At 54.1% G+C, this 18,033-nt stretch overlaps 1 protein-coding gene across 1 annotated transcript in view; it reads left to right on the forward strand.

The window, feature by feature from the left end:
- Positions 1-18,033, forward strand: part of hspg2 (heparan sulfate proteoglycan 2) — a 643,156-nt gene that overhangs the window by 153,829 nt on the left and 471,294 nt on the right. The window contains 1 exon segment of the mRNA XM_070860710.1: positions 14,655-14,726. Within this exon segment, the coding sequence (XP_070716811.1) occupies positions 14,655-14,726 (72 nt within the window).

Below are 18,033 nucleotides of genomic sequence, written 5' to 3' on the forward strand. Positions count from 1 at the left end.
CCCCTCTCTCTTCCCCCCCACCCCCCTCTCTCTTCCCCCCCCCACCCCCTCTCTCTTCCCCCCCACCCCCTCTCTCTTCCCCCCCCACCCCCTCTCTCTTCCCCCCACCCCTCTCTCTTCCCCCCAACCCCTCTCTCTTCCCCACCCCCTCTCTCTTCCCCCCACCCCCTCTCTCTTCCCCCCACCCCCTCTCTCTTCCCCCCCACCCCCCCCTCTCTTCCCCCCACCCCCCCCTCTCTTCCCCCCCACCCCCCCCTCTCTTCCCCCCCACCCCCTCTCTCTTCCCCCCCACCCCCTCTCTCTTCCCCACCCCACCCCCTCTCTCTTCCCCCCCCACCCCCTCTCTTCCCCCCCCACCCCCTCTCTCTTCCCCCCCACCCCCTCTCTCTTCCCCCCCACCCCCTCTCTCTTCCCCCCCACCCCCTCTCTCTTCCCCCCCACCCCCTCTCTCTTCCCCCCCACCCCCTCTCTCTTCCCCCCCACCCCCTCTTTCTTCCACCCCACCCCTCTTTCTTCCACCCCACCCCCTCTTTCTTCCACCCCCCCACCCCCAGCTCTTCCCCCACCCCCTCTCTCTCCCCCCCACACCCTCTTTCTTCCCCCCATCCCCTCTCTCTCCCCCCCCCACACCCTCTTTCTTCCCCCCCATCCCCTCTCTCTCCCCCCCCACACCCTCTTTCTTCCCCCCCATCCCCTCTCTCTCCCCCACTCCTGCTCTCTCTCTCTCTCTCTTCCCCCCCCTCCCCCGCTCACCCCCCCCACCCGTGCTATTCCCCCCCCCCCACCCCTGCTCTTCCCCCCCCCACCCCTGCTCTTCCCCCCACCCCTGCTCTTCCCCCCCCCCCACCCCTGCTCTTCCCCCCCCACCCCTGCCTCTTCCCCCCCCCACCCTGCTCTCCCCCCCCCACCCCTGCTCTTCCCCCCCCCCCACCCCTGCTCTTCCCCCCCCCCACCCCTGCTCTTCCCCCACCCCCCACCCTGCTCTTCCCCCACCCCCCACCCCTGCTCTTCCCCCACCCCCCACCCCTGCTCTTCCCCCACCCCCCACCCCTGCTCTTCCCCCACCCCTGCTCTTCCCCCACCCCTGCTCTCCCCCCCCCACCCCTGCTCTCCCCCCCCCACCCCTGCTCTCCCCCCCCACCCCTGCTCTCCCCCCCCACCCCTGATCTTCCCCCCCACCCCTGCTCTCCCCCCCCAACCCCTGATCTTCCCCCCCCAACCCCTGATCTTCCCCCCCCACCCCTGCTCTTCCCCCCCACCCCTGCTCTTCCCCCCCACCCCTGCTCTTCCCCCCCACCCCTGCTCTTCCCCCCCCCCACCCCTGCTCTTCCCCCCCCCCACCCCTGCTCTTCCCCCCCCCCCCCACCCCTGCTCTTCCCCCCCCTCCACCCCTGCTCTTCCCCCCCTCCACCCCTGCTCTTCCCCCCCCCACCCCTGCTCTTCCCCCCCCCCCCCCCACCCCTGCTCTTCCCCCCCCCCCCCCCACCCCTGCTCTTCCCCCCCCCCCCCACCCCTGCTCTTCCCCCCCCCCACCCCTGCTCTTCCCCCCCCCCACCCCTGCTCTTCCCCCCCCCCACCCCTGCTCTTCCCCCCCCCCCACCCCTGCTCTTCCCCCCCCCACCCCTGCTCTTCCCCCCCCCACCCCTGCTCTTCCCCCCCCCACCCCTGCTCTTCCCCCGTCCACCCCTGCTCTTCCCCCCGTCCCCCCACCCCTGCTCTCAGTCTGGCTTAGCTTGTGGCCTCGGAGTCAGTAGGTTGTGGGTTCACTTCCCACTCCTGGACTTCTGTTGCTTGGGCCCCAAGTTCTGGGACTCCCTCCCCAAACCTCTCCGCCTCTCTCCTCCTGTAAGATGCTCCTTAAAACCTACCTCTTTGACCAAGCCTGCCCTAATTTCTCCCTATGTGGCTCGGTCACATTTTGTTTGATAATTGGTGCTGTGATGTGCGTTGGGCCGTTTTATGCCATTAAGTGCAAGTTGTTGTCACTATCTCAGTGTTAGTATTGGAGTTCCTGCTGCAGCCAGTCAGTGTCCGAGCCCCAGCAGCACTAACAGTCGGGGCAGCAGCTTCGATCGCAGGTGTTTGTTGCAATACACGTAGTGCGTCAATCACTGGGCACTGGGTCATGTCGGGCAGAGGCCGAGACTCACGTCATGTGACTGCAACTGCTGACAAGTGCCTTCTGCGTACATGGTGAGGGCTAATCAATCCTCCAGATTTAGGCGAGCTTTTATGCTTAGCCTCTGCCCCCCCACCGTGCGTAGATACTTATGCTGCTACGGATTGAGACGTCCCTGTTTGCCGTTGTGGAGGGTGTAATTACAGAGCAGTGTGCAGCAGGTATGCTTTGGGATTGTTTTGGAGATGCATCAAAGGAAACGTCCTTCAGACAATAGCCTCGTCCTTTGATGTGATTTCTCTGCACCAAGAGGAAAAGGATATTATCAGTTGCCTTTTAAATTTGGAGCATGTTGACTTGTCTTGTACCTGAAGACTTTGAAGTGAACTCTTGCAGCTGTGTTGATGATAACTACATGGGATAATTGTTAATGAGTTACAATCGCTGTTTAATTTTATTCATATTGGTGTATAATTCAGTTTAACTTTTTACAGCTGAAACATTGTACCAAGCCACAATCTTGTTCAGAAGTAATCATGCTTTCTAGAAATAACAATGAAATTAATATTTACATTGTACTGAAGATGATAGGTACTGCTAGACTCTCTGATCTCACCGTGTTCCTGGTCAGCTTTCTCCATCCGAGCTTTCCTTAAAATAAAATGTGTCATATATTTTTTTTAAAGTCTGTCTTTTCCCCGCGATTTATCGCAGCTTAACCCGCAGGTCAGCACGTGGCCCTGGCCAGATGCAACCTCTCCGCCGTTTACTGGTTTAATACATAACATATGTACAACTCTTCCCCTTGTATCGCTTCATTCATCGCTTCGTACTTCCCCATCCTGCAACCCACCTTCACGTCATTCAGTCCCCTCGGCGGGGGAACAGATGCAGTAGCTTGCATTTATATAGCGCCATTAACATCGCCGCCGCAGGGTCCACAGAGGTGAGGAAGAGCCTTGAGCAGCAGGTTCGGGGAGCTGACTGCAGACATTGTCAAAAAGGGCATTTCAGGGGAGACTTTTGTCGGTGGGGGAGTGAATGGGGAGCTTTGGAGAGGAAAGGGAGGCGAGAGTTGGGCCAGGAGTTGAAAGAGAGTGGTCGAGGACGGGTCTTTGAGGTGACCGTTTTGAAGCTCAGGAGGGGGAACAGTTCCCAATGAAGGAGTTCACAAGAAGGTCAGTGAACATTGGAATGAGGAAAGGAAGTTTTGTGGTCGGAGGGAGGTGAGAGAGCTGTATCTTCTGAGGGCTGTGGGCTAGGTGGGGGAGGAGGAGGCTGATGTAGACAAATGAATTGTTCCAATCTGTGAGATTTACTGGGGTCAGTTACAGATTGAAATGCTGGAGAAATGAGGGGAGAGGAATTACAAGGGAATGTTGTTCATTATCTGCTGTCCCTCGAGCAGTGGGAATACTGCAGATCATTGACTGCATTCCCGCATCTTTTGTACAGGAGTTATGGTGTTGAGCTGAGGGTACGAGCAGGACTTCCTCAGCTGGTAATTCTATCATCGATCGAGGATAAAATAAATCTCAGTTTAAGTTTGTATCAGAAACTAAATCTTTTTAAAACCAAAAATGGAAAAACAAAGGGAATATTTTCTATGGCTACGACTGGCTTTGCTGTCTTCAGCCTTACAGACAGGCCTTCGTGTCCCCTGGTCCTGTGGCGGGTTGTACAAGAGGAGGCACGCTGCCCTTCCCAGAATACAGGAGGATGGGCAATGATGCGTCAGTTTGTTCCAATCCAGGGCGTTCAGTCTGGGCCCACACCTTGGGCCTCGGGGAGGGAGCAGCACAGGTTCACCAGAATGATACCAGGGCCAAAAGGGTTTTATTAATAAGAACAGGCTGCATAAACCTAGCTTGTATTGTCTTCAGTATAGAAGTATATCCTCTGATTCTCACTGCCCAGCCCCTGGTGCCGTGATTTTTACCGGTTTCCTCGTCCCTCGCCGCCTGATGTCGCCGGATTCGACTTGCTGGGTGGTTGAGCCACCGGCGAATTGACCAAGTGAGAATCCGATTAATGCACCTTTGACTTCCTGGTACTAAAGGTTTCTGTAATGATAACACGGTTCTGCCCCCTGCCCACCTGGTTCAGTGTGCACTCGATAACCAGTGCCCTGTAAAGTGGACCCAGACTTCGCTCTCGGTATGCAACCAATCCTTGTTCTGTTAGAGAGACCTCCTGGCAACACCCTCGCTCCAAGCACGGCAAAAACGTCCGCATCACCCGCGCCATTACAGGAGCTGACGACTGCTGGACGGACCACCGCCTAATCTGTTCTGTTATCGCCATCAACGTAGCCTCAAAATAGAGGGGGCAACAGAAATGCTGCCGCAGAAAAATCAACGCTGAAACACTCAAAGACCATGCAAAAAAGCCCTATTCAGCCAACGCCTCACAGCCAACCTGATGACTCCCAGTGAACCAGAGACATAGACTGTCCACAGCTCCTGGCCTGCCCTCAAGGCCTCTATAGTTAGCACCTGCGAAGAGACGCTCGGTCACTCCATCAGGAAACACCAAGACTGGTTCGATGAGAACGACCAGGAGATCCAGGAGCTAATAAACTGCAAACACAAGGCATTTTTGAATTGGAAACAACTCCACAACTCAAGTGAAAGAAAGGAGACCTACAGATATCTGAAGGCCGAGGTCCAACAAAAAACCCGCGACCTAAAGAACAGATGGTGGGTGGAGAAAGCGCAGGAGATCCAGCAACTAGCCAACAACCACGACATGCGAGGATCTTTTAGCGCAGACAAGACCACCTACGGCCCAATCATCCAAGGCCCTACACCACTGTAGGCCGAGAACGGAGAGGTACTCATCATGGACAGAGAAGCAGTCAGTGCCCGTTGGAAGGAGCATTTAGAAGATCTCCTTAACCGAGACTATTGTCTTCGACGTGAGTGTCCTCGACTCCATCCCGCAGCATGCTACCCGCCATCACCTCAGCGCTACCCGCCATCACCTCAGCACTACCCCAGCCCGGCATGAGGTTGAAAAGCCATCCAACAACTGAAGAACAACAAGGCCTCAGGAGCAGATGGAATCCCCGCTGAGGCACTAAAACATGGCGGAGAAGCACTATTGGCACGAATACAAGAACGCATTTCTCTTATTTGGAAGGAGGAGAACATGCGAGGGGATCTCAGAGACGCTGTAATTGTGACCATCTTCAAGAAAAGTGACAAGTCCGATTGCGGTAATTGCAGAGGAGTTTCCCTGCTGTCTGCCACAGGGAAAGTCATCGCCAGAATCCTCCTCAATTGTCTTCTCCCAGAGTCACAATGTGGATTCCGCCCACTAAGGGGCACAACGAACATGATCTTCACCGTGCGACAAATCCAAGAGAAATGCAGGGAGCAGCACCAACTTCTGTACATGGCCGCCTTTGACCTCACAAAGGCCTTCGACACTGTCAACCGTGAGAGATTATGGGGTGTCCTTCTCAAATTTGGCTCAAACTCTGTCACCATCCCCCGCCTCCTTCACGATGACATGCAAGCTGTGATCCCGACAAACGGATCCACCATAGACCCAAGCAAGGCTGTCATCGCACCAACGCTCTTCTCAATCTTCCTCGTCGCAATGCTTGATCTCACCTTTAACAAGCTCCCCGCTGGAGTGGAGTTAATCTACAGGACAAGCGGGAAATTGTTCAACATCCGGCGCCTCCAGTCCAGATCCAAGTTGTTCCACCCTCTTGTCATTGAATTACAATATGCAGATGACGCTGGCGTTAGTGCACAATCGGAGGCCGAATTCCAAACCATCGTTGACACCTTCACTGAAGAGTATGAGAGTCTGGGCCTTACATTAAACATCAGTAAGACAAAGGTTCTCTTTCAACCTGCCCCTGCCACACAGTATTGCTCCCCGATTATCAAGATCCATGACGAGACCTTGGACAATGTGGACCACTTCCCATACCTTGGCAGCCTACTATCATCAAGGGCAGACATCGATGACGAAGTCCAACACCGCCTTCAGTGTGCCAGTGCAGCCTTCGGATGCCTGAGGAAAAGATATTTCGAAGACCAGGATATCAAATCCGGCACCAAGCTCATGATCTACAGAGCAGTAGTGATACTCGCCCTCCGATATGCTTCAGAGACATGGACTATGTACAGTAGACACCTCAAAGCACTGGAGAAGTACCATCAAAGCTGCCTCTGCAAAATCCTGCAAATCCATTGGCTGAATAGGCGCACCAACATCAGTGTTCCCTCTCAGACCAACATCCCCAGCATCGAAGCATTGACCACACTCAATCAACTTCGGTGGATGGGCCATATTGTCCGCATGCCCAATACTAGACTCCAGAAACAAGCGCTCTACTCCGAGCTACGTCACGGCCGGCGAGCCCCAGGAGGGCAGAGAAAACATTTCAAGGACACCCTCAAAGCTTCCTTGAAAAAATGTAACATCCCCACTGAGTCTTGGGAATCCCTGGGTCAAGACCGATGGTGAACAAAGTTAAACTGAACAGCTTTCCTCCAGCTATGGGGAATAAATGCCGCACAACTTCTGCACACCCTCAGTACTTTTGACGACACACATGTTGAGCAACATGATAATAACTGTATAAACAGCAAATCCCAGCTGTCCTTTTATCAGTAAATCAAAGTGAAGTGGCTCCTCTGGGCAGAGTGCGGATGGTTGTGTGACTGACTGATAACAGGACTGACTGGCAGTGTAAATTGCCGAGAGATTGGTCCTTGGGGGAGTCAGACTTTGAGTCTAAGGATATCGGCTGGAATGCTGAGTGGCACCGGCAGAGCAATGAGGAGTTACTGCGTAATAACTGACCCTGTTCCCCGGAGTGAGGGGAGGGGTGTGAGGGAGGGGTGAGAGGAGGAGGGACCAGGGGAGGGTCGAGGAGGAAGGTTGAATTTTTAGGAAATTATGCATTTTATCTCTGGAAAGCGAAACTGTCACTTGACCCAGGTACTGGAATATTTAAAACGGAAAGCCTCGTTGCTGTAATTAAGAGTATCTTAAGAGAATATTAGTTCTGAGCTGGCAAACCAGACATAGTAGGCATCTCCTTCAATGCCTAATTTATATGAACCCTGTTAAACTACATTGCTATATAGAAGTGTTTGACTCAAAACAAATACACAAACTAACTTGGCTGTAATTTGGTTGCATTTATTTACACTGGTGGATTCTTCTTGTCTTGGGTTCACTGCAGGAATAGGTCTATTTTGGGAATATCCTGCAGTACCATTTGAAGCTTCTTCAACACCAAGGTGCACTGACCAGGCTGTTGCCTGGGTCCCCTTGTCCTGTTACACTGGGCGGCTACGTATTCACAGCATACTGCTTTCATAATCTTCAATTTCTCATCTGATCGTCATGGACTCTCCACACAGCGAACAAACTGGCCATGCCGGTGTTTATACGCCACAGGACCCCCGCCTGACTCTCAACACCGTTTCCCCCCACCCCCCGATGTTGAGAAATCCCTCGGTTAACCCGAATCTGTAACACTTGAATCTAATGGAGAGAGACTGGATGGAATACTCTGTGCCTGGTCACTAAGAATTGAGGGCATTCAGAGCTCCCAGGACTCTCGCATGCTTCAGGTTTTGATTATGTTAATGTAAAATAAATCAAACAGTAACTTCCTGAAAGGTAAATTCCAGAATGATGTAATTTTGACACAAGCAGGAAATAGTTGGTGTTGGCATGTTGCCGTGTGATGTACATAGCCACTTTCCTTGCTCAGTGAACATATATCTCCAAAGAAAGAAAGACTTGCATCTATCTAGTGCCTTTCACGATCCCAGAACGTCTCAGAACTTCACAGCCAATTCTGAAGTGTGGTCACTGTTGTAATCATAGAACAGTACAGCACAGAAGGAGGCCGTTCGGCCCATCGAATCTGTGCCGGCGCTTTGGAAGAGCGATCCAGTTAGTAGTCCCCCCCCCCCCCCCCCAACTCTTTCCCCATATCCCTACATCCCTACAATGTACGAAACGCAGCAGCCAATTGGTGCACAGCAAGGTCCCACAAACAGCAATGAAATAAATGACCAGATAATCTGCTTCAGGTGTTGAGGGGAACAATATTGGCGAGGACACCGGGGATAATTTCCCTGCACTTCGAATAGTCCCACAGAATCTTTTACGTCTCATCTGAAAGACGGCACTTCTGACAGTGCAGCACTCCCTCAGTACTGAACTGAAGTGTCAGCCTGGATTTTATACTCCAGTCTCTGGAGTGGGACCTGAACCTTCTGACTCACAGGAAGAATGTCCCCGGTGTGCCAGGGCTGAGCCAGTGAGGAGCAGCATTAACCCAGAGCTGTTGCCTGTGTCAGGTACTGACGGCTGGCCTGTGATGCTGGGCGTGGTGTGCTTGTTAGTTTGATGCTTTGTGGCGGGAGTTGTAGCTCTTCATTACTTAAAAGTATTGTATTTATTCCTTCCGATTATACCTGGAATTTTCAGATTACAAAAACTCTTTTTTTTCTGCACAAAGAAGCACTTATTTGGTCACAGCTCATTTCATCTGATTTTTATTTTGAGCGAAAAGCAAGATCCAAAAATCAGAAGTCCCTTTGGTGAGGTCGTCTGATGCGATAGAAAGTTTCAAAGTCAGCAGTCAAACGAGGTAGACACTTCCTGTTCTGTGTTGCTTATCCAATATTATCCCCTCAAAGTAAAAGCAGCTGAATTGGGAACGTTGCTAACTTAAAATTACACGCAATGTTCCGCAGGTTATCCTGACAGCATTGAATCTGCCATGACTTTGCTGTGGGGTGTTGGATGGTTCACGGCTGCAGGGGCAGGTTTCTGTGCCGTGTGACAGATGATGTATTATTCTGCTGCTCAGCTGGAGCGGAGACTTAAGGCCACGAGGTATACTGAAGTAACCAAAGCATCGGGGTTTAATTGCTTGGTGACTGAACTGTGCCGAATGGGAAAAGCTTGACGGTTTCAGTTCCAACAGCTCGTTTTCTCTTTTTAAGATTATTTTGTATTTGTCACGAAGTGTAACGTCGACACTGACAATATTCCACAATAAAACAACCCACTGAAAGGTTGTTGGGATGTAGTGACACTGCTCTACAGCACCACCACTGTCAGGAAGCTATAATTACAGCGTGACTCGTTGACTGGCAGTTTCCGTTCTAAACATAAGAATCTCTAATGGAAGTGTAAAATAAGGACAAAATATCAAACTTGGAAAACATGGTCTGAATGATGTGTACAGGCCCTGCTCCAATTATTACCCGCCCTGTGAACCTGTACATTTCATAGAATAGTTACAGCACAGAAAGAGGCCATTCGGCCCATCGAGTCCGTGCCGGCTCTCTGCAAGGGCACCTCAGCCAATCCCCCCATCATCCACCCCCCTTTTCCCGTAGCCCTGCAAATGTCTTTCCTTCTCTTTTGAAAACCATAAGATTTAATTTATTACATTTAAGAGGAAATTTGCTGCTGCTACACAGGATGTGTAGGAACTTTAGGGAGACGCGCTGCCCTGAAATGGCACTGTGACAATACTTTGAGGCTTTCCAGCTGGCTTGCACAGACAATACAGGAAGCAGATCCTGCTGCTGAATGGATGAGAAGGTGAGGATGCTTTTTCAAAGGAACTTCCTGACTCTCCTGCTGGATCATCCCTGTGGGTGCTGGATCATCCCTGTGGGTGCTGCTCTCACCCTGTGGGTGCTGCTCTCACCCTGCGGGTGCTGAATCATCCCTGTGGGTGCTGGGCTCACCCTGTGGGTGCTTCTCTCACCCTGTGGGTGCTGGACTCACCCTGTAGGTATTGCTCTCACCCTGTGGGTGCTGGGTTCACCCTGTGGGTGCTGCTCTCATCCTGTGGGTGCTGCTCTCACCCTGTGGGTGCTGGATCACCCCTGTGGGTATTGCTCTCACCCTGTGGGTGCTGCTCTCACCCTGCGGGTGCTGGGCTCAGCAGTCTCCAGTCTTGCAGCAGGCATTGAACGATATGAACAGCCGCAAACGTGACTTGCCAGGACATGCCGTGCGATGTCATTAAGGTGCCTCCTTCGATAGGGATTGACGAGTGCTGTGTGTACGTTTAGGGGTAATGGAGGAAAGATTTGCATTTATGTAGAGTATTTCACAATCTCAGGATGTCCCAAAACACATTACAGCCAATGAAGTGCTTTTGGAGTGTAGTCACTGTTGTAATGTGGGAAACGCGGCAATCAATTTGCGCACAGCAAGCTCCCACACACAGCAATGTGACAATGACTGGATAATGTGTTTTCGAATGTGAGATCCAGGTTGGTCTCCAATAGGCTACTCTGTCTCCAGAGCAATGTAATTCCAGGTGGCATGGGGCTTTATTTGAGGCCACTGCCAGTTCCTCGCCATTTCCTGCTCCTGCTGACTCTCTCATCCTGCACTCATGTCACTGGAGTGCAGCACGCTTCAAGATCCCTGACATTGCGCCCCATTCCCCATTCACCCTCCCGTCATTCTCCCGCCCTCCCTCTTTCCCCCCCCCCTCCCCCCCCCCCCCCCCCCCCGCCATGAGCGAGCAGGTGCCTGTTTTATATCACCCCACAGTTTCTGACATGAGCCACATTGTGGGGAGGTTTTCTGGGAGCTGGTCCTCCCAACGTGTGCCATGCGTGACCATGTGCTGCCCGATGATTGTTTGGATGATTGTCAGCCGCTGGTTGAGGTGGGAATGTGTGTGGGGCTGTGGCCTGCACCTCGTGGGAAGCAGGTTTGAGCAGCGCACACTCACCTTCACACCGGGTCAACCTGACGTGGAGCTGTCCGCACCTCATGCCAGCTTCCCCCAGACAGCCCAGAACGCTGCCTTCAGACTGAAAGATGATAACTCCTCTCTGCACCTCCCCCAATATAACCTCTCTCTAGCCCCCTGTAAATGGGACTAACTGGGCCTTCCATGGGCCCCCCCACTGCCTGCAGCCTCTCTTCAATGCACTGAGCTCCAGCCTTGTGGTACCCTCTCCAACAGTTGGGCGTGAGCCCCCCTCCCTCTGCCTGTGCACTCTGAGCGTGTCCCAATTCACAGGGGCGGGGGGGCAATGAACAAATACTTCAAGGCTACAAGGACTATGCCACACACCCGCACAATGACCTCGCACACTGCAACACCTCAGGCAAACCGGCCCTGCGTTTCCTGGGCCTCAGCATTTACACTTCATTCCCACCACAACAATCTACCTGGAGCATCTTGGCTTGGTTCGCAAGTTGACTTTCAGCTTGCATAGTTCAGGTTTGAACAGGCTGCTCCCTGTGTAATACTATAACCCACATGATGGTTCTGCTCCCTGTGTAGTACTATGTGATGGTTGTTGTGGTTAGCGAGCCTCTGACTTGCTGCAAACTGCGACAATGAAAGGTCTACAACAACAACTTGTATTTGTACAGTGCCGCTAACATTGTAAACCAACTATCAAACAAAACTTGACACTGAGCCACATGACATACTCGGACAGGTGACCAAAAGCTGGGTCAGAGGTCGGTTTTAAGGCGGCGAGAGGGGTTTGGGCAGGGAATTCCAGAGCTTGGGGCCCAGGCAGCTGAAGGCATGGCCACCGATGGTAGCAATGGAAATCGGGGATACACACGGCCAGAATTGGAGGAGCGCAGAGATCTGAGGGGTTATGGGGCTAGAGGAGGTTACAGAGGTAGGGAGGGGTGAGGCCATGGAGAGATTTGTGTAAACAAGGATGGAATTTTAACCTTGGGTTCAGGGGGGCGGGGAGGGGAGGGGAGAGCTTTACAGTAACCGGAACGTTGGCTTTAGCGACAGTTTTAGTGGCACCGTGAGTGGCAGGAAGTTAAGCTCGGAAGGAGCCCAGCTGTTCTGTCTGGGTAGGGTAGGAACTGGGAGCGATTTTTAAAAATTGAACAAAAAATTGGTTTGCTTCAACATGTTGACCAGCTGCTGCTGAAATCCAGATAGTTGGGTTTTATCTGGCATGTTGTGACTCTGTCTTCCTGCGATTAAAATACTGATGACCCACTCAGATTTGTAGTTGTTTATCCATTCTTGTCGAACAGAAAGTTTAGCAATTGGATGTGTTAGAAGAATAAAGGACTTAAAGCAAGTGCAGGTTATAACAGGAAAGGAAAGGTTGTAAATCCGTGATGTGAGGGACCTGTTTTACTACAGACCAGACCTCAGCCAGTGAGGTGCAGGAAAGGTTAGCCCGCTCATTCGACAGCAGAATTGGACTTTCCTTCAACTGAAACAAGAACATGAGTGTTTAGATAATAAGGGACTAGATTGTACATGTCAAATCACAGAGGGCGATTTGATCCTGTTGTACTTGCAGACAGATAGTCTGATCTCTTTATATGTTGGTGATGTCAATCAAAGCTTCCTCTAATTCTTTCCCATTTTGTGCATGTATGATTTTTACTACGCGAAAGTCGCTCAGCGCCCTGTGCGGGACCCTCTCACACTGCGCAGGACCCCCCCTCACACACACACTGTGCGGGACCCCACACACACACATTGCGCCGGGACCCTTCTCCTACTGCGCGGGACCCCCTTACACTGCGCGGGACCCCACACACGCACATTGCGCCGGGACCCCCTTACACTGCGCGGGACCCCACACACACACTGCGCGGGACCCCACACACACACTGCGCGGGACCCCACACACACGCACACTGCAGGGAACCCATACACGCACGCACTGCACCGGGACCCCTCTCATACTGCGCGGGACCCCCTTACACTGCGTGGGACCCCACACACACACATTGCGCCGGGACCCCTCTCATATTGCGCGGGACCCCCTTACACTGCGCGGGACCCCCTTACACTGCGCGGGACCCCACACACACACACACACACACACACACACGCACTGCGCGGGACCCCCTTACACTGCGCGGGACCCCCCACACACACACACACACACACTGCGCGGGACTCAGCTTCGAGGGAATGTTGCCAATCCTCCAGCATTGTCCTGATATCTCCAGGGATTCAGATCGATCTCCTGGACACACGGCTGTGGGCAATCCTGGAGAAAAATCACAATAAAAATAACCTGGTTCTTATGTTCCTTTTCTTGGAAGACCTTCGTTTCGTTCTCAAAATATTGGAGGCAGGAAAAAGGCTATTAGTGTGAGGTACAGGATCATGTGATGAAACCTCCAGCAAGATGTTGGAAACCCCCGATTATATACATTTGTTTGAACAACAATCAGTTTCTGGAGTTTCAAAGCTGCCTTTGGAGTTTGTGGGATTGGTGAGCAGCACCTTTCTGTTCGCTGTGTGCAGTAGCGGGGTAGGGCTGTTGCCCAATTTCTTGGTGTTGACGTTTTGGTATTGCAGAAATTTTGCGAGTGCAGTTGTATTTGGAGACATTCCATCAGCATCAAGACGTCTGCTCACACCAGTAATGCCAGGACAGCTCGGTCTTCCACTTTTAGCTTCAGAATCAGTGGTGGGTTGTTCACTTCTGGTTCGGGCCCTGTTTGAAGGAGAAGGAATGGGTGAGGAAGTGTAACTACTTGAGGGGAGCAAGGATAGACCTCTGTGTCTTGGGATTGACTGTCTGGGATGGATGCGTACGTTTATTATCGTCACTACCTATTCACGGGCTGTGTTTAAAATGTCCGAGCGTTCTCACACATCCTCCCCCCGGGTTGGCAATGTTTGGGAGAGGTTGCTGCAAAAAATAATTTCCCGCAGTTATTTAAGGATTGCGTTTTGAAGTAAAAATGTTGAACTATTTACAGGAGCTAAAAGGAAGTTAATTGTAAATGGGATAGATTTTAATTTCTGTTCATGCGTTTTGAGTATTTTTATCCATTTTGTATTTTATCTGCCATTACTTACTTTCTTTTCTCTTTTTCCCCCTCTCCCATCTTTCCGTTTTGAATCTGTTCATATTCTCTGTCTTGTTTCTGTTCGCTGTTTGTCTGCACCTCTCTCGTCCTATTTTCCTCCTGTTCACCCGTTTGTTAATGTCGCTGCCCCTCCCACTCCCTCCCCCCTCCGTCCGTGACCCTCCCATTCCCTATCCCCTCCGTCCGTGACTCTCCCCCCTCCCTCCCCTCTGTCCGTGCCCCTCCCCCTCCCTCCCCTCCGTCCGTGACCCTCCCACTCCCTCCCCACTCCGTCCGTGACCCTCCCACTCCCTATCCCCTCCGTCCGTGCCCCTCCCCCCTCCCTCCCCTCTGTCCGTGCCCCTCCCCCTCCCTCCCCTCCGTCCGTGCCCCTCCCCTTCCCTCCCCTCCGTCCGTGCCCCTCCCCCTCCCTCCCCTCTGTCCGTGCCCCTCCCCCTCCCTCCCCTCTGTCCGTGCCCCTCCCCTTCCCTCCCCTCTGTCCGTGCCCCTCCCCTTCCCTCCCCTCTCTGTCCGTGCCCCTCCCCCTCCCTTCCCTCTCTGTCCGTGCCCCTCCCCCTCCCTTCCCTCTCCGTCCGTGAACCCCCACTCCCTATCCCCTCCATCCGTGCCCCTCCCACTCCCTCCCCCTCCCCCGTCCGTGCCCCTCCCCCTCCCCTGTCTGTGCGTCTGTCCTTGGATGGTTTAGAGCCCCCACTTTTCCCTCCAATGGTTGCAGTTGTAGCAGGGATGCACAGCAGCCCCGAGCCCCCTCAGTACGGTAAGTGTTGCTTCCTGCGGTCTGTGTTGCGTTGCGCTCTAACACACTGTACTGTGGCGCTGTAAGCTACCCGCGTACCCCAGCTCCCTGCTGTCTGTGCTCAGCATTCAAGTGGTGTGCAAAGGGGCAAGGGTTTGGAAAGGGGCCTCAAATGTGCTGCTTTTTGCACATTGACATTACTTGCATTTCTTCCAAAATGTACATCGCTTTGAGTAGCCCTAACTGAAAATGCAGATTACATATTGCAATAAATTGGTCAGCACAGAACGGGCCATTTGCCCCACCGCTCCGTGCACACCAGCCCCCTCCCACCCCTCTCCATCTCCCCCCATCACCATATCCTTCTCTTCCTTTCTCCCTCATGTGTTTATCCAGCTTCCCCCTAAATGCATCGATACTATTCACCTCAACCCCTCCCTGTGGCAGCGAGTTCCACATTCTCACCCCTCTCTGGGTAAAGTGTTTCTCCTGAATTCCCCATTGGATTTATTAGTGACTATCTTATATTGATGTCCCAGAGTTCTGAACTTTCCCCACAAGTATAAAACTCTTCTCTTTGTCTACCTCATCAAACCCCGTCATAATTGTAACAACCCCTCTCAGGTCATAGCTCGCCTTCCCGTTTCCAGAGAGCTTTGTACTCCAGTTCCAGTATCACCCGGGTAAATCGCTCTGCACTTTATTATTTAGATTTATTTTTTAAATATTTCTTTAAAATTGACTTTTTGCAACAACTACAATATTTTAAGAATTCTGTAAATGTATTCCTACAGCTGATATCTAGCCTGGTCCTTTACTGGGATCTGTAAATCTATCTATTTGAAGCCGCAGGCAGTCCCGGGAATTGTCGCTCCGTGGGCGGGGATTCCCAGTCGGGTACTGACTCCCCGGGGGAATTGTCGCTCCGCGGGCACTGACTCCCCGGGGGAATTGTCGCTCCGTGGGCACTAACTCCCGGGGGAATTGTCGCTCCGTGGGCACTGACTCCCCGGGGGAATTGTCGCTCCGCGGGCACTGACTCCCCGGGGGAATTGTCGCTCCATGGGCACTGACTCCCCGGGGGAATTGTCGCTCCGTGGGCACTGACTCCCCGGGGGAATTGTCGCTCCGTGGGCACTGACTCCCCGGGGGAATTGTCGCTCCGTGGGCACTGACTCCCCGGGGGAATTGTCGCTCCGTGGGCACTGACTCCCCGGGGGAATTGTCGCTCCGCGGGCACTGACTCCCCGGGGGAATTGTCGCTCCGTGGGCACTGACTCCCCGGGGGAATTGTCGCTCCGTGGGCACTAACTCCCGGGGGAATTGTCGCTCCATGGGCACTGACTCCCCGGGGGAATTGTCGCTCCGTGGGCACTAACTCCCGGGGGAATTGTCGCTCCATGGGCACTGACTCCCCGGGGGAATTGTCGCTCCGTGGGCACTGACTCCCCGGGGGAATTGTCGCTCCGTGGGCACTGACTCCCCGGGGGAATTGTCGCTCCGCGGGCACTGACTCCCCGGGGGAATTGTCGCTCCGTGGGCACTGACTCCCCGGGGGAATTGTCGCTCCATGGGCACTGACTCCCCGGGGGAATTGTCGCTCCATGGGCACTGACTCCCCGGGGGAATTGTCGCTCCGTGGGCACTGACTCCCCGGGGGAATTGTCGCTCCGCGGGGAGTGCATCACCAGCACACAGCTTGTCATTTTATGTCTCTTCGTTTTAATGGGCGGAAACTGCTTTGACCATCCAGGACAAAGCAGCCCGCTTGATTGGCCCCCCATCCACCACCTTAAACATTCACCCCCTCCACCACCAGCGCACCGTGGCTGCAGTGTGTACCATCTACAAGATGCACTGCAGCAACTCGCCAAGGCTTCTTCGGCAGCACCTCCCAAACCCGCGACCTCTACCACCGAGAAGGACAAGGGCAGCAGGCGCATGGGAACACCACCACCTCCACGTTCCCCTCCCAGTCACACACCATCCTGACTTGGAAATAATCACCATTCCTTCATCGTCGCTGGGTCACAATCCTGGAACTCCCTCCCTAACAGCACTGTGGGAGCACCTTCACACGGACTGCAGCGGTTCAAGAAGGCGGCTCACCACCACCTTCTCAAGGGGCAATTAGGGGCGGGCAATAAATGCCGGCCTTGTCAGCGGCACGCACATCCCAGACAAATAAAAGCACCACCAATGGCCTGTGCCTGTGATTATGCTGCAGTGAGTTCCCCATTCACAATCACAGCTCGCTCATTCAGTATCCACATTGATAAGATTTATTTGAGAATTATTTCATTTTTAAAATGGCGCTAAAAATATACTAAAATCTAAAGGTGCGAGAATTCAGCCAGTGTCTTTCAGTGAGGTTAACTATCCGGCTCCCTGCCCCACTCCCCCCGCACCGTGTGATAGGCTCCCTGCCCCACTCCCCCCGCACCGTGTGATAGGCTCCCTGCCCCACTCCCCCCGCACCCTGTGATAGGCTCCCTGCCCCACTCCCCCCGCACCGTGTGATAGGCTCCCTGCCCCACTCTCCCCCTGCACCGTGTGATAGGCTCCCTGCCCCACTCCCCCCGCACCATGTGATAGGCTCCCTGCCCCACTCTCCCCCCTCACCGTGTGATAGGCTCCCTGCCCCACTCTCCCCCCGCACCGTGTGATAGGCTCCCTGCCCCACTCTCCCCCCACACCGTGTGATAGGCTCCCTGCCCCACTCTCCCCCCGCGCCGTGTGATAGGCTCCCTGCCCCACTCTCCCCCCGCACCGTGTGATAGGCTCCCTGCCCCACTCTCCCCCCTCACCGTGTGATAGGCTCCCTGCCCCACTCTCCCCCCGCACCGTGTGATAGGCTCCCTGCCCCACTCTCCCCCCGCACCGTGTGATAGGCTCCCTGCCCCACTCTCCCCCCACACCGTGTGATAGGCTCCCTGCCCCACTCTCCCCCCGCGCCGTGTGATAGGCTCCCTGCCCCACTCTCCCCCCGCACCGTGTGATAGGCTCCCTGCCCCACTCTCCCCCCGCACCGTGTGATAGGCTCCCTGCCCCACTCTCCCCCCGCACCGTGTGATAGGCTCCCTGCCCCACTCTCCCCCCGCGCCGTGTGATAGGCTCCCTGCCCCACTCTCCCCCCGCACCGTGTGATAGGCTCCCTGCCCCACTCTCCCCCCCCCCGCACCGTGTGATAGGCTCCCTGCCCCACTCTTCCCCCGCGCCGTGAGATAGGCTCCCTGCCCCACTCTCCCCCCGCACCGTGTGATAGGCTCCCTGCCCCACTCTCCCCCCCCGCACCGTGTGATAGGCTCCATGCCCCACTCTCCTCCCC

The sequence above is a fragment of the Pristiophorus japonicus genome, chromosome 18 (genome assembly GCF_044704955.1).
Source record: "Pristiophorus japonicus isolate sPriJap1 chromosome 18, sPriJap1.hap1, whole genome shotgun sequence".
Taxonomy (NCBI): Eukaryota; Metazoa; Chordata; class Chondrichthyes; family Pristiophoridae; genus Pristiophorus; species Pristiophorus japonicus.